General features: G+C 37.8%; 1 protein-coding gene across 1 annotated transcript in view; it reads right to left on the bottom strand.

Annotated features, from left to right (window-relative positions):
- LOC126335346 (structural maintenance of chromosomes protein 4-like) overlaps window positions 1-17,035 on the bottom strand; it is a 298,803-nt gene that overhangs the window by 44,252 nt on the left and 237,516 nt on the right. Inside the window, 2 exon segments of the mRNA XM_049998531.1 lie at window positions 7,994-8,138; window positions 11,074-11,263. Coding sequence (XP_049854488.1) covers window positions 7,994-8,138; window positions 11,074-11,263 — 335 coding nt within the window.

The following is a 17,035-nucleotide window of genomic DNA, read 5'->3' as shown; positions in this document are numbered from 1 at the left end:
AATTCCAATCCCAAAGAAAGCAGGTGTTGACAGATGTGAAAATTACCGAACAATCAGTTTAGTAAGCCACAGCTGCAAAATACTAATACGAATTCTTTACAGACGAATGGAGAAACTAGTAGAAGCCGACCTCGGGGAAGATCAGTTTGGATTCCGTAGAAATGTTGGAACACGTGAGGCAATACTGACCTTACGACTTATCTTAGAAGAAAGATTAAGGAAAGGCAAACCTACGTTTCTAGCATTCGTAGACTTAGAGAAAGCTTTTGACAATGTTGACTGGAATACTCTCTACCAAATTCTAAAGGCGGCAGGGGTAAAATACAGGGAGCGAAAGGCTATTTACAATTTGTACAGAAACCATATGGCAGTTATAAGAGTTGAGGGACATGAAAGGGAGGCAGTTGTTGGGAAGGGAGTAAGACAGGGTTGTAGCCTCTCCCTGATGTTATTCAATCTCTATATAGAGCAAGCAGTCAAGGAAACAAAAGAAAAATTCGGGGTAGGCATTAAAATCCATGGAGAAGAAATAAAAACTTTAGAGGTTCGCCGATGACATCGTAATTCTGTCAGAGACAGCAATGGACTTGGAAGAGCAGTTGAATGGAATGGACAGTGTCTTGAAAGGAAGATATAAGATTAACATCAACAGTAGCAAAACGAGGACAATGGAATGTAATCGAATTAAGTCAGGTGATGCTGAGGGAATTAGATTGGAAAATGAGACACTTAAAGTAGTAAAGGAGTTTTGCTATTTGGGGAGCAAAATAACTGATGATGGTTGAAGTAGAGAGGATATAAAATGTAGAATGGGAATGGCAAGGAAAGCGTTTCTGAAGAAGAGAAATTCGTTAATATCGAGTATTTATTTAAGTGTCAGGAAGTCGTTTTTGAAAGTATTTGTATGGAGTGTAGCCATGTATGGAAGTGAAACATGGACGATAACTAGTTTGGACAAGAAGAGAATAGAAGCTTTTGAAATGTGGTGCTACAGAAGAATGCTGAAGATTAGATGGGTAGATCACATAACTAATGAGGAAGTATTGAATAGGATTGGGGAGAAGAGAAGTTAATGGCACAACTTGACCAGAGGAAGAGATCGGTTGGTAGGACATGTTCTGAGGCATCAAGGGATCACCAATTTAGTATTGGAGGGCAGTGTGGAGGGTAAAAATCGTAGAGGGAGACCAAGAGATGAATACACTAAGCAGATTCAGAAGGATGTAGGTTGCAGTAGGTACTGGGAGATGAAGCAGCTTGCACAGTATAGAGTAGCATGGAGAGCTGCATCAAACCAGTCTCAGGACTGAAGACCACAACAACAACAAAAGGTTGGTGCTCCTGATGCGAAGAGCTGAGCAGAGCACCACAGAAGTCACTGTCTTGGATTTGCTTGTCAGTGGCATTAAGGCTGTGAGATGGCTCCATTGTTGTTGCAAGTAAGATGAGCTGAAGAAGGTGGAATAGTCTGTAGATCATAGCAATGTCCAAAGCAAAGTCACTACACATACAGATGAATGCTCCATATTAAATAATGGGAATCACAAATACCATGAATATACATACACTTTACTACAAGGTGGAGATACATCAGAGAACATGTGTAAACTACAGTAGCTCAGAACAGACTAACTCAAAGATTGTCCTGCAGTGGAACCATAGTTCTGGCCAAAGATTTTCCTCAGGTTGCATTACGTAGTTGCTGCTAGGCTGACACAGGTAGGTGGTCAAAACATGTGCTTGTAATTACTGTGCCAGAAATCTCTCTTTCTTTTATCAATAGACAAGAATTTAATGTGAACATTAAGAAATATATGATAAGAAATATCAAGGATAGTAATCTGATGTGTATTTCTTCACTTAAGAGTTTTATTTAATGATATTTGTGGGCACAAAACAGTTTGTAATATCCTATTCATGGCCAATTTCATAACAAGCACCAGAACAACAGATATAATAATGACTCTGTATAACTTCTTGTTCTTTCCGATTGTCTCAAAAATTAGTTCATGCTGAGGCTCATTCTTGTTAGTTTCTATCAGGAGTGGGCATAAAATGGTAATTGGATCCTTTTAACTTCATCAGACTCATCTCCTGATGTAACTAAAAACTTTAGAGAAAACTTCAGTTCACTTGTACATAAGTTCCCCGATTGTTCTGTAATCATCACTGGAGACTTCAATAATCCAATAAATCAATAGAGAAAATTACAGTCTTCTTAGTGGTGGGCATGATGACATCCTGTGAAACATTAATAAACACCTTCTCTGAAAACTATGTGGAACACATAGTTTGCAATCCCTCTCATTATGAATCTAATAGCATCAAATAGACTTGACTGCTTTGAGGATATCCACATCAAAACTGGTATCAGTAATCATGAGAGGGTTGTGCCAACAAAGATTACCAGAGTACAAAGGACAATTAAAACAAGGAGATACATATACAGGGTGGTCCACTGATCATGACCGGGCCAAATATCTCACTAAATAAGAGTCAAACGAAAAAACTACAAAGAACAAAACTTGTCTAGCTTGAAGGGGGAAACCAGATGGCACTATGGTTGGCTTGCTAGATGACACTGCCATACGTCAAACAGATATCAACTACATTTTTAAAAATAGGAACCCCCATTTTTTATTACATGATCGTGTAGTATGTAAAGAAGTATGAATGTTTTAGTTGGACCACTTTTTTCGCTTTGTAATAGATGGTGCTGTAATAGTCACAAACATATGGCTCACAATTTTAGACAAACAGTTGGTAAGAAGTAGGTTTTTAAAATTAAAATACAGAATGTAAGTACGTTTGAACATTTTATTTTGGTTGTTCCAATGTGATACATGTACCTTTGTGAACTTATCATTTCTGAGAATGCATGCTGTTACAATGTGATTACCTGTAAATATCACATTAATGCAATAAATGCTCAAAATGATGTCCTTCAACCTCAATGGATTTGGCAATATATGTAACGACATTCCTCTCAACTGCAAGTAGTTCGCCTTCCATAATTTTTCGCACATGCATTGACAATGCGCTGACACTTGTTGTCAGGCATTGTCTGTGGATCTCGATGGCCAATATCCTTCAACTTTCCCCATACAAAGAAATCCGGGGACGTCAGATCCAGTGAACATGCGGGCCATCGTATGGTCCTTCGACGACCAATCAAACTGTCATGAAATATGCTATTCAATATCACTTCAACTCCACACGAGCTATGTGCCGGACATTCATCATGTTGGAACTACATCACCATTCTGTCATGCAGTGAAACATCTTGTAGTAACATCAGTAGAACATTACGTAGGAAATCAGCATACATTGCACCATTTAAATTGCCATTGATAAAATGGGGGCCAATTATCCTTCCTGCCATAATGCTGCACCTTACATTAACCCGCCAAGGTTGCTGATGTTCCACTTGTCACAGCCATCGTGGATTTTCCATTGCCCAATAGTGCATATTATGCCGGTTTATGTTTCCGCTGGTGGTGAATGACGCTAAATAGAACACGTGCAAAAAATCTGTAATCGTCCCATAATTTCTCTTGTGCCCAGTGGCAGAACTGTACACAACATTCAAAGTCGTCGCCATGCAATTCCTGGTGCATAGAAATATGGTATGGGTGCAATCGATGTTGATGTAGCATTCTGAACACCAATGTTTTTGAGATTCCCGATTCTCGTGCACTCTGTCTGCTACTGATGTGCGGATTAGCGCGAAAGCAGCTAAAACACCTACTTGGGCATCATCATTTGTTGCAGGTCATGGTTGACGTTTCACATGTGGCTGAACAGTTCCTGTTTCCTTAAATAATGTAACTATCCGGTGAACGGTCCGGACACTTGGATGATGTCCAGGATACCGAGCAGCACACATAGCACACGCCCATTGGGCATTTTGATCACAATAGCCATACATCAACACAATATTGACCTTTTCCACAATTGGTAAACGGTCCATTTTAAAACGGGTAATGTATCACGAAGCAAATACCATCTGCACTGGCGGAATGTTATGTGATACCACATACTTATATGTTTGTGACTATTACAGCACCATCTATATTTTTTTACATACTACACGAATATGTAATAAAAAATGGGGGTTCCTATTTAAAAAAATGTTGCTGATATCTGTTTGACCTATGGCAGTACCATCTAGAGGGCCAACCATAGCACCATCTGGTTTCCTCCTTCAAGCTAGACGAGTTTCATTTTTTGCAGTTTTTTCATTTGATGCTTAATTTGTGAAATATTTGGCCCGGTCATTATCAATGGACCACCCTGTACGTATATAAATAAATAGTGTCACATCTCAATGAGGAACTTGAAACTTTCAGCACAGGGCAGGGTCATGTAAAGGAACTATGGTACAAGTTTAAAAGAATAGTTGACCATACACTGGATAGATATGTACCTCGTAGAACAGTTCATAATGGGAAAGAGTCTCCATGGTATACAGTAACTATAAAGAAACTTCTAAAGAGAGATTACTGCATGATAGGAGAAAAACAAAGCGTAGGGCTATAGAAAGAGATATGTTGAATGAAACTCATTTGGCCATTAATCCAGTCATATGTAAAGACCGTTAGTAGCAGCAAAGTTAGTGTCCAGTCGCTAGTGAATGAGACAGAAACTGTAATTGAGTACAGCAAAGCAAAAGCTTAAATGATTAACTCTGTTTCTAGATGCTCCTTGACAAAGGAAAACCCAGGAGAATTTCCCCAACTTGTGGCCTGCCAACTGAGTCATCAGCCACCTGCCCTTTTGGCCAAGTGTGGGAATGCTTTTGTATGCCATGTATAGAGTCCATTTATTCACCTCACCTAAGAAACTAAATAACTAGGTTAAATATTATCTGTTTTATTCCAAAAGTGGTAGAGGACTTTTTGTTACTCAGACAAACAGTGCGTCAAAATTTGATACTGCTACCTATAATAGTTTCGAAGATATGAAAAAGCCATTAAAAAAGTACTTGACAGAAACTTAAGAAAGTAAATTGAAATAGCAACAATAACAGTTTATATTTCCTTTGTTATTTGAGAACAGTACTAGCACTTCCAGTGTGCCAATTTATTTTATAAAGATTTTCAATTCTAAACTTTCGATAATTTTTCTTTCGTAATGAAAATAACACTTCAAAAGTTAATATTTATATTTTGTGTTAGGATGAGAGTAAAAGAGAGTGAATGAGAGTGCGTTGGGAGACATACGTCAAATTTCTAATTTATATGGTAACACGCCTTACATAACTAACAAGTGTTATGCCACCAGGGTGTCATGAAAATTGTAAATCCCCATAACTGGCAGATGATGTATGTCTATGAGTGTTTGCTTTTGTAATAGAGCAGGCAGAAAGTGGATAACGATGTAATCAGTTTTCTAAACTTATCTCAAGATTAATTTTCATTTAGTCTCAATTAATAAACATTACAGTAATAATTTGCTCTTCGAAGTGATGCCAATGATTGATATAGTGATTGCCTCAGAACAGTTTTGGCACGAGTAAGATCTAGAAGGTGTGAAGAGATTGGCTGTCCTTTTGAACAGCCAATCGGAAGTCAGCATGGTTCCAGTGCACTGCGAGATAATTAGGTTGCATTAGTAGCTGGAGCGGGTAGTCGTGGACTAGCTTTTCAGACACGAAGGTCATGTCAAATGTGTCTGTCCGTAAAATGTGTAACATGAAGAAATGTTTGGTCCTTTGCATTCAGATGGATTTGAAATGGTAGCTTTTGTTGCTACGAACAATTTGTAAAAGTTTGAGAGTCGTGGCATGTTTTGTTTGGGAGATATATGCGTGTGACTTGTTGGATTTAGAAAATTCCACGTGGCGATGTTCTGTATTCTACTACAGAATACATTCGGCAAGCAATCTTTGTGAAAGAAATCCACTGAATGATTTATGTAAGAAATCAACGTTATGTGTAGATTAGATTAGATTAGGTTTATTTTCATTCCAATTGATCCGTAGTGAGGAGGTCCTCCAGGATGTAGAACATGTCAGGAAAACAACAATACATGACAAATATTTACAACTAAAACAAGTAAGCTAATGTAGAAAGTGACTGTATATTCACGTGATTATTTTCAGAATGGACCTTTGGAGAATTCTGGCTGCTTTACACGTGACATAAATTGGGAACTTATTATAGCAGTTTTGCATACTAAATGTGGGCTGATGACACATGTTTAAGCAAAGAAAATAAAACCTAACATTGGAAAATCCAGGATGGAATGCAACAATATCAGAGAAGGAAAGTTGCTACTCAGCATATAGCGGAGATGCTGAGTTGCAATAGCCACAACAAAAAAAGTCATAAAATTATAGCTGTTGGCCATTAACGGCTTTGTCAGCAGTACACACACACACACACACACACACACACACACACACACACACACTGCTGACAAAGGCCTTAATGGCCGAAAGCTATAATTGTGAATCGTTTTGTTGTGCCTATCACTACTCAGCATCTCCGCTATATGGTGAGTAGCAACTTTCCTTCTCTGGTATTGCAAATAAAATCTATTTTTACCAGATTTCCGAACTTTCAATGGAGATTAGGACTCTGTTTCTCCACCCAAAAATTTATTATGAATATTTACAGGAACAACCATAACGAGATTTACACAGCCTCAGTAATTGTAGATATTGGGTGCTGTTTTCAACAACACAGCTTTTTCATCACCTTGTAAGTATCTACATTGCAGAGTGAAGGAACACTGAGAAGACATCAACCTGAGGTAGGCCAATATATATTTGCAGCTTGCTTCACAGTGACAGTGGGCTAAGAGACAATTCTGTCAGAAATTGAAAAATCAGCTTAAAGAGAGAGAGAGAGAGAGAGAGAGAGAGAGAGAGAGAGAGAGAGGAAGCATAATATACATTCAAGGCAATTGTGGATCTACTAACAGTGAAATGGTCAATATTATAGCTAAGGGTGCTGACAATATTGGATAATGTAAAATCTTCATTTATAGCACTGAAATGCAGTTCCTGACAATATGGAACCACCTAGTAGAACTGTTTTATCAGATTGAAGGCACATGCTATGCTGATACTGAACCTGCAGTTCTGTTACCTAAATTACAAGAGCAAGAAGTGTACCTGTAATTTACGGGCGACAAATACCCAGCTATGATTTAAACACAAGAACTTCTGGTGCTCTCTCTCTCTGACTGTGAAAGTGACATTATCAAAGATCTTAGTCTCCTTTCTTTTTGTACACCAAATGCATCACCGAGACACTTTCGACCCATTAGTAGAAGTAGTGACATAGTCTTATTTCCTTCCTACAAATGTCAAGATTTTGCTTGCAAGAATGATGGGTGAATGAATGAATGAATGAATGATGTTATTTATTAATTTTTAATAAAAATACATATCTTAAGAATGAAGGTTAATGTTATGATATTTTTTCTACATTATTATTTCATAAATCATGAGATGAATATGTTGTAATTTCACAATGATACAAGTTATATTTGTGTATGTGTAACTACTACTTTGTAAGTTATCATTTCTTTGTGACCATCTGTGTGAGAGCCTCTCACTGCCACCTTCATAAGTAGAAATTAGTTACATCAACATTCTGCTAAGGCATCTCATCTTGGAGATGGTTCCTTTTTGGATCAAAGCTCTCAAGAGTGGATAATTTTCATTATCTTGTTTTTACTCATCTTGTAATTATTTACGGTAGGCTTTTTATGAGGAGCCATCATTGTTTTGGTTTTATTACCAAGAAACAAACAACAAGTACCACAAATTAAGCCTGACAAGAATAGAGGACAATTTCCTGAAAACACTCGATACACATGAAATACCAGATACATTTGTTTCAACACAGTCTTACTCCATATTTCATAAACAGAACAAGTCTTATTCGATATAAAAAATTATGCTTCAGCTAGCTACTTAAGACAATTAAGTTATTTTAGACAGTCAATATTCAATGAACTATTTTATATTGTTACCACATACCTCCAATTCTTCCAGTTCGTTCACATATTGTGAGTGTAATTGTTTCCAGTTTTTCTTTGACTCGTGAAGTCCTTTCACTTTTACTTCAATTCCATTGATAGTACTTTTCAATTCATTTATTTCTCGCATGACACCTTCTTTTTTCCTGATATGGGAGAAAACATTTTAATTCCTTGATCTTACAAAAATCACTATCACACTGTCTGTGTACAGAAACCTTTCACCATGCTCCAACTTTTTATCTATTAAGTGTTGCTTGCATTTGTCCAACTTGTCTAGGTCTACCCTCATCGTCACAGCAGGTGGGTCCTTCTCATCCTGGAGTCTGAGTGACCTACCCTTTCTTTTGACATTCCCCAATTTATCCCTCTCTTTTCTCCAAGAAAGGCACTATTAGTTCTGGAAACTAGTACAGTGTGTGTAGTTTTATATACTGATGATCACCCAGAACACTATGACCATCAACCTACTATCTATATACACCCGTCCATACGATTGCAGTATCACCTGGCAAGGAATGACTGCTAGTCAGACATACACACAGTGTATGTAATATCAGTGTGCATGCTGTTCGTATGTAGAATGTCGAAGGTGTGCAATCTGTCCAAGTTTGACTGAGGGCAGACTGTATTGGTCCGGAGATTTGGTACAAGCATTTTAGAAACTATGTGACTTGAAACTTCCAGGCAGATTAAAACTGTGTGCCGGACCAAGACTCGAACTCGGGAACCTTTGCCTTTCGCGGGCAAGTGCTCTACCAACTGAGCTACCCAAGCACGACTCACGTCCTGTCCTCACAGCTTTACTTCTGCCAGTACCTCGTTTCCTACCTTCCAAACTTTACAGAAGCTCTCCTGTGAACCTTGCAGAACTAGCACTCCTGAAAGAAAGGATATTGCGGAGACATAGCTTAGCCACAGCCTAGGGGATGTTTCTGGACTATATGAATCATCAGGAGTTCAAGGAGTGCTGTGGTGCATGCATTCAACATGTTGTGAAACCACATCCAGACATTGTGTGGTTGGACCGCCAAACCAACAGATGTAGGATGTTGTAGGCTGGGCAGACTGGTAAAATAGGACAGGCACCAAACTGCAGTGGGACTAACATCATACTTTAATGCTGGGCACAGTACAAGTATATCTGAACACATGTGCCTCACAGCTGATGATGCATGCATCTGCCAATATTAACACCATGACATCACAACTATGACTGAAATGGGCACATGACTGTTGGCACTGGACATTGATGCAGTGGCAGAGCATTGTACGGTCTGATGAACCCTGATACATTCTTCATCATGTCGAAGGGAGGGCATGATTCCATCACCTTCCAGGGGAACAGCTCCTTGACACCTGTATTGCAGGGCAGAGACAAGCTGGCAGTGGCTTCATTATGCTCTGGGGAACATTCATGTTGCCATCAATGGGTCCAGTGGAGCAAGTGCAAGGCACGAAGACAGCCAAGGAGTATTGAACACCAGTTGCAGGCCACTTACACCCCTTCACGATGATGTTTCCTGATGGCAGTGGCATTTTTCAAAAAGATAATGTGCCATGTCAAAAAGCCAGGAGTGTGATGGAGCAGTTCAAGGAACACAATGGCAAGTTACAATTGATGTGCTGGTCCTCCAACTCATCAGATCTGAACCCAATCGAACACATTGAGGATGTGACTGAACATAGCACCAGAGCTCATCACCTCCCTCCCTGGAATTTACAGGAATTAGGTGACTTGTGTGTGCAGATGTGGTGCCATCTGCCTTCAGTGGTCTACCAAGGACTCACCGTTTCCATGCCACAATACACCGCCACTGTTATCTGTGCCAAAGGTGGACATATCAGCTATTAGGTAGGCGGTCATAATGTTCTGGCTGATCGGTGTGTGTGTCTATTAGCAATAACTGATCATCAATTCTGTCTGTTCCCTCGAGAGAATTTTCCTTTTGGTACAATCTACAGATTACACTCTTCTGGCATTTTCGGTAACTAATCTAACATCACGGTAAGGCAAAAATTATAAAGATTATTAATCGTGTTGTATTATTTCTACTAGCAACTAAAAGTATAAGTTTTACGTCACATGCAATATTTTTTAAATGCAATGTATTGCTGCTGGATACATGGTGACTGAACTCCAGCCCTACCCCACATGTTGGGTGTATGAAGCTGTCAATGGTCTTCTATACTGAAAAACTACTTCAAGACATTCCCATATTTTGAAGTAATATAAGCTACCACAGTTGAACACTGTTTCATTATACCCCTCTTAAATGTTCAGCAATATTTATTTGTTACTTTATTAGCTCAATTTGTTTCTTAATACAGTAAATAACATGGCAAGCACAGATACTCCATAGAGAAGCACATGAACAATCTATCCTCTATAATATTTTGAAGTACATTTTGCATGACAGACATAAAATCAGTTGTATGGAAGTCTAAGATACGCTGTAGTGGACACTCTCAGACATCATGATAATGAAAAACACTTTCAAGAAAGATATTTGGAGCAGAAAAACTTGCCTACACAAACAATGAATTTTCCATTATTTTCTATATGATAAAAAACTTATTAAGAGGAAGAAAATTGAGGATCCAGCATAATTAACGAGAGTAAACTAGAAAAACCAACAAATCAGGAAATAATAGTCATAAACAGAAACACATCAGTCATACATATAAACTCAATCTGCATTATTTATGCATGAAATACCTTATTGATTAAAATATGTCGCTAACAACCAACAGTTTCTATACTCTGTTTTTGTCTTTCACTCCATCTCACTCAAACAGATGTGAAAGGCTGGAAAAAGGTTAGGAGGAACACCTAACCACTTGAAGTAATTGTTTTTGAAGAACAATCACTCATTTAAAAATTTAACTCATTTGTGTTTCTGATAAATGTAGGATCACTTCTTATTTGACTAAAGACCATATTTAATCTATAAGTAATTGATATTAAGCAGATATTTACATTATTTACCAACCTTTTAAACTATTTGTTTCATAATGAAAATTTTAAAATCAGTGAAACACAGTACTAGATTAGAAGCAGGCATTGTGAACACAACCTACCTTCCTGACGACTGAATTGCAAATTTTAATTTACGTATTTTTTTATCTATATCATTATATCTTGCTTTAACCTCACGGATTTCTTCTTGGGCTCTGTTGTAGCTTACAGTCTTAATTTCATGGAGTTGTCTCTTTACTTGCTTACAATGCACATCAATGTCATTAAATTTCTTCAGAGCTGTTTCATGTTCTGGAATACATAAATTTCAGTAACAATGAGTTCAGCAATAAAAATATATAAAAGAGAAATCTATATACAAAGCAAATTGCTATATTAGCTTCTCATTTTAGACATCTACATCTACACTCATACTACACAAGCCACCATATGGTGCATGGTGGAGGATATCTTGTACCATTATTGGTCATTTCCTTTCCTGTTCGACTCGCAAATAGAGTGAGGGAAAAACGACTGCCTATACGCTTCCATACACGCTGTAATTTCTCTTATCATATCTTTGTGGTCCTTATGCGAAATGTATGTTGTTAAAAATTTTCTTAACAGTGTTTCATGGAAAGAACATCGTCTTTCCTCTGTGGACTCACATTTGAATTCACAAAGCATCTCCATAACTCTCATGTGCTGATCGAACCTACCAGTAACGAATATAACTGCTCACATCTGAATTGCTTCAATGTCTTCCTTTAATACAATCTGGTGGTAATCCCAAACACTCCAGAGGTACTCAAGAATGTGCCACATTGGTGTTCTATATATGGTCTTCTTTACAGATGAATCACATTTTTCAATAATTCTTATAATAAACTGAAGATGGCCATTCGCCTTCCCTAATAAAGTCCTTACATGGCCATTCCATTTCTTATCACTTTTCAACGTTATGCCTCAATATTTAATCAAAGTGATTGTGACACAGTACACTATTGAAAAACCTATCACAGTTTCTTGTCACCTACAATTTCTCTTATAATTATGTGAAAGCAACAATGTGATTTTAAGATCAATTTTGCTTATTTTAAAACAGCAATTTGGTACATAAATTGTATTCATAGTAAGTGATCATAATTTATATGATTTGTCTGCATATATTGGCTATGATGCTGTCATCTTCAGATGCTTTCACTTAATTATGGTAATGCACAATTAATGGTATCAAAAAAGCCATCTGGTTGTCATTAAAGGAAATGATGTTAGTAGCAGTAGCAGTAATTACATAAAGAAGGTGCTAAACGCAGTAATTCAGCTTCTGAGCAAGTACACACACACACACACACACACACACACACACACACACAGAGAGAGCGAGACAGAGAGAGAGGGGGAGAGAGAATACACACACACACACACACACACACACACACACACACACACACACACACACAGAGCAAGACAGAGAGAGAGGGGGAGAGGGAGAGAGAATAGTTTTTTTAATTTAATTTATTCATTTTGTGTTCCCTGGATCAAAGCTTTGCTTGGATGTGGAATTATGTCACATGTTTCGGCTACAGTATACACTGTTGGGAACAGATATGACTTTATGGCTGAATTTTTATGGACATAATTATTGGGCATAATGCAATATTATTGAACATGTATTATATAATAACATCTGTAGTGTGGCGCCACCTGACACTACCAGGGCAACCAGGTAGGCAGCACAATATTACCGTCAGCTGCCATGTCACCACTCAGAAGGAATCCGCCATCAGGAGCGCCCCTCTGATGGAACATGCTAGAACACACTATATATGCTGCCCTAGAGTTAATCTGAGTCGGTTGTGATACTAGCAGTGGAGTGCAAATCAAGTGTGTTATGAGTTTGGCTACTGTGTTCCTCTACGAACTCTAACTGTTGTAGATGGAATTTCGAAACAGTGCGGACTGGACTTTGCTTTGAAATATGGACTTATGTTAGCCAGAACTATATTGAACTATATTCTGTTGCGAATAAACTGGGGAAAGTCCTCAATAGATTGTGTGTAATTCCCCTCTTACAAAAGTGGCAATCACTCAGGACTTGTGATACACGCAAACTAGACTTGGAACATTTTTGTAACTAGATTAGAGTTTGTTTTGTTTTCAGTCATGAAGGAGCTGCAACAACTAACACCCCATACAAGCCAATGGCAAGAATATTACAGGCAGTGCAAGCATTAGGCAGTGTAGCAGGAAAGTGTCCCATGCAACCCATTTTTACAGCTTTTCCACTGTTCAACGAACGATGTGAAGAGTAGTAGGCTTACTGTCAATGCTAATAGTTATTATATTTTGTACAATATGACTATTTTGGCAGTACTGTCATTGCCAAGTACACAGGAGAATATTAGTTATTAAATTTAATTTACATTTGCAATACTTGTATATGGAGTTATCTATACATGTCTAGCTGTGTATGATATACCTATTGTGTTGTTGATGAATTCTTTTGTCAATTGCCACTGTTTTTATGATGGTAAAATAAAGTAATGTAGTAATTCGATAGCAAGTTCACCATTCTCAAGGATGCAGTATGTTTACAATGTGCTTACAACAAGCCAGTGGTAGTGTGCGAGAAACATATAATTTAGTTGTTTGTGTAATCTTTGGTTGTTTATTTTTTAACCACTCACAATGTTAATAAAATTTTCTAGGTGATATTTATGCCTGAAGTGTCTGTTCATTTAATATTTTCATCACAAGTCCTTTTGGTATATGTGTAATATTTGAAGTGTGGTTTTGATTTTGTTGACTTTATGGTTTTGGTTTTTTTAACTGCATGAAGATGCTCGATTCATTGGTATGAGTATAACTAGTATATTTTCTAATTCTGATGCTAAAATTTTGTCTTGTTAGACCAATTTTAAAAGTTGTTACAATTTTCATTTGTAATCTTCTATATGCCTGTATAGCATATTCTGGTATTTTGATTCTTCCAGAGTGGAGTTTTGTGTTTAGGTTGTTGGTAGTACTGAATGCTAGATTTATGGGAATATTTTTTTGTACATTTTTCATACTGTTTGACAGTTTTCCCCTGCAGACTGCTGGTACATATGTGGTATTTTTGTTTGGCTAAGATTTCTCTTGTTAGTGTTATATCACTGTGTATTGACTGGCTTGTGGATTCTGTTTATTCTTTCTATAACTTTCAATCAGAATTGTTATGTCATCAGCAAAACGAGTGAAATGTGCCTTCTTTTTGGCTTGTACGGATAAGATCGTTTATAGAAATAACAAAAAGTAAGGAACTCACCATGGAGCCCTGCGCACCCTGCAAGTCATGATTCCACAGTCAGAAGATGCTGGCTTTGCATCTGACTTGTTTATGACTACCTCCCCTCTTTCCTGTCTTAATTTACTTTTTCATGTCTGGAGATCAAAGTACTGAAGTTCAAATTAGGACCACATCCATTGCTTTCTTGCTTTCCTGCCATAATTCAATGAGGGTACATTTAGTGGAACAGTTAGGATAGGCTAGGACATCTTCCATATCCTAATATTGACCACAATCACAACTGTCATCAAATTCATCTATAAGGGCTCAGTTGAACATTTTTTCCTTCACTGGTGCTACACCAATTCTGATCTGCTTCAGACTTCTTCAAATCTTCTATCTCAAGTTCTCGTAATTAGGCACTCTGTGTAGTGCACGGTAGACATTTGCAAGTTTGTTAAGTTCTTCATTCAAGAATCTCTTTTAGGATTTAAGTCTTCTAGATCCACAGGAATTGCTAAATAGGTGGTGGCATTAATCAAAGGTATACCTAAGCTTCTCATTGTGTTCTTGAGTTGGTCTTCAGGAATCAGCAAAGTCACCCGCTTTATATGCTGTATTGAATGACTTAGGTTTCATGCAGGTGTGTGTGTGTGTGTGTGTGTGTGTGTGTGTGTGTGTGTGTGTGTGTGTACAATTTTGTGATTCACACAGTTGAATGCTTTAGAGAAGTTGTAAAATATTCCCACTGGTGACATTTTATTGTTGAAGAACTCTAAAACTTGATGTACAAATGAGAACACTGCATACTCAGTTGGAATGCCTGTTTGGTTTTTCTTTTTTGGGATCCCTTGGTTATTAAGATGTTCCATAATTACATTGAACATAATGTGCTAGACTCTGCCAAGCTGCACTATGATAAGAGTGAATAATTCTCTTGGATGGAGAGAATCAGATTAGCATGAAAGAGCTGACGGTTATGGAAGGGGAGAAGCAAAGGGTAGGGGGAGAGTTGCATAACAGAGAAGGAAACTAGGAATATGTGGGAAAAGGTAGCTCTCCAACTGCATGATGAGCCACAAGCAAACTGTGGCCTCAAGTTAGGGAAAAAGGAAATTTTACTTCTCAACTATAGAGCATGCTGCTGGATATAGTGTAGTAACACATTCAACGGCAACTTCATAACCTACGTCATGAGGACCCCTACAACCACTTCCTACAAATTGTATAGGTAAAGTCTATCATTCCAACATATCCCTAGCTCCTGAAAGTTTCCCAGCCTCACTCTCCACTTGTCCTTACTTGCTCTGCCTTTTCTCGCCCTTTTGCCCACACAGTGGTTCTATATACTGAAGCTTCACATTTCTTCCTGACCCTAACTTAATTGTTTTTAGAGATCTACATATCCATCTTATTATACTCTTAATTTTTTAGATAGATGCATGGTGTCATGGCTCCCCAAATGAACTTTTCACATATGTGGTATCTGTTCTTTAGGACATGTCTGAAAGAACATACACAATTTTGACCCTGCAGCCATCATACATCAAGATACAAAGGAATGAATGACATTTAGCTGCATAGTGGGCATTGATGTACATCAGTAGGAAAAGTTGAAAATTTGTGTTGGACCAGGATTCAAATGCAGGTCTCCTGCTTACTATGCAGATGCTCTGACCACTAAGCCTCAAGGTAAATGGATCCTGGATTTCCACAGTCAAGGATGTAGCCAAAGGATGGGGTGGGGGGAGTGTGCGTGGGGTGGGGGTGGGGGAGGTTGTCCAGGTGGTCTAGAGCTCTCACATCACCTATATGAAATTACACCATCCTAGCTGACATGTCGTGAAATTGAAATATATTTTGATTTTCAATCATACGACATACAAGCGATATGAAGTACGATAATCAACACAGTCATCAATAGGTTTAAGCTATCGCTATATCTATAGCAGTTACCGGCTATTGTCCATACATATTTTGGCCAAGACCAATTACTGTACATTGTTGGTCTCACTTGAGCCCAATCTTTTTGTTAATCAGTCCAGTTATTGCTTGCAGTTGAATTTAATGTAAGTGCAACCATTTGTTGATTTTTGCTGTGTGCTGTTGTGATAGTTTCTAATTATGGACAAGTTTGTAGCAAGAAAGAAGAGGAAAACCAATTTTGATTCATCCACTAGCATTACAGTAAGTTAAAAACATGGATGCACTACAGTAATAGGCCAATTATCTGCATAATTCGGTTTAATATTAGCGCTGAAGTTATTATGTGGTTGCATAATTTCAGTATGTTACAAGGCAGCGGAGCAACAAACATCATTACAAATCACATTATATTAAAACCAGTGCATAAAAAATACACTTGGATTTTCCTGTGTCACCCAAATTATGTTGCTCAACAAAAATGTCGTCCAAATGATGATCGTACCATTTCCTTAAAAAAAACATGCTCGAAATTCTCAAATTACTAGACAAAATTGGAAAATATTGCCCAATCTGGTGATCTAGGTGGTACTCAATTATGAAAACCAGTTTTGGTACGGAATAATGGAGAGGGGTTTGTGGAGAGTGGAAGGGATATGTGATAGCAGCACATTCTATAGTTCGTTTATAAAGGATTTTTTTCAGCTGGCTGGCTGAATTCGTCCTAACTGCCTGCACCCAGCATAGCCCCCCTCCTTCCAACCAAAATCTATTTACACTCTTGTAATACTACAATAACTGGAAGTCTTGATCACATAAAGAAATTGAAGAATTTTAATGAAATGAAAGCTACTTTAATAAAATTTGAGATTGAATTGAGCAACCCAGCT

Source organism: Schistocerca gregaria, chromosome 2 (assembly GCF_023897955.1).
Source record: "Schistocerca gregaria isolate iqSchGreg1 chromosome 2, iqSchGreg1.2, whole genome shotgun sequence".
NCBI classification, from domain to species: Eukaryota; Metazoa; Arthropoda; class Insecta; order Orthoptera; family Acrididae; genus Schistocerca; species Schistocerca gregaria.
This window is presented reverse-complemented; position numbering and strand designations above follow the sequence as displayed.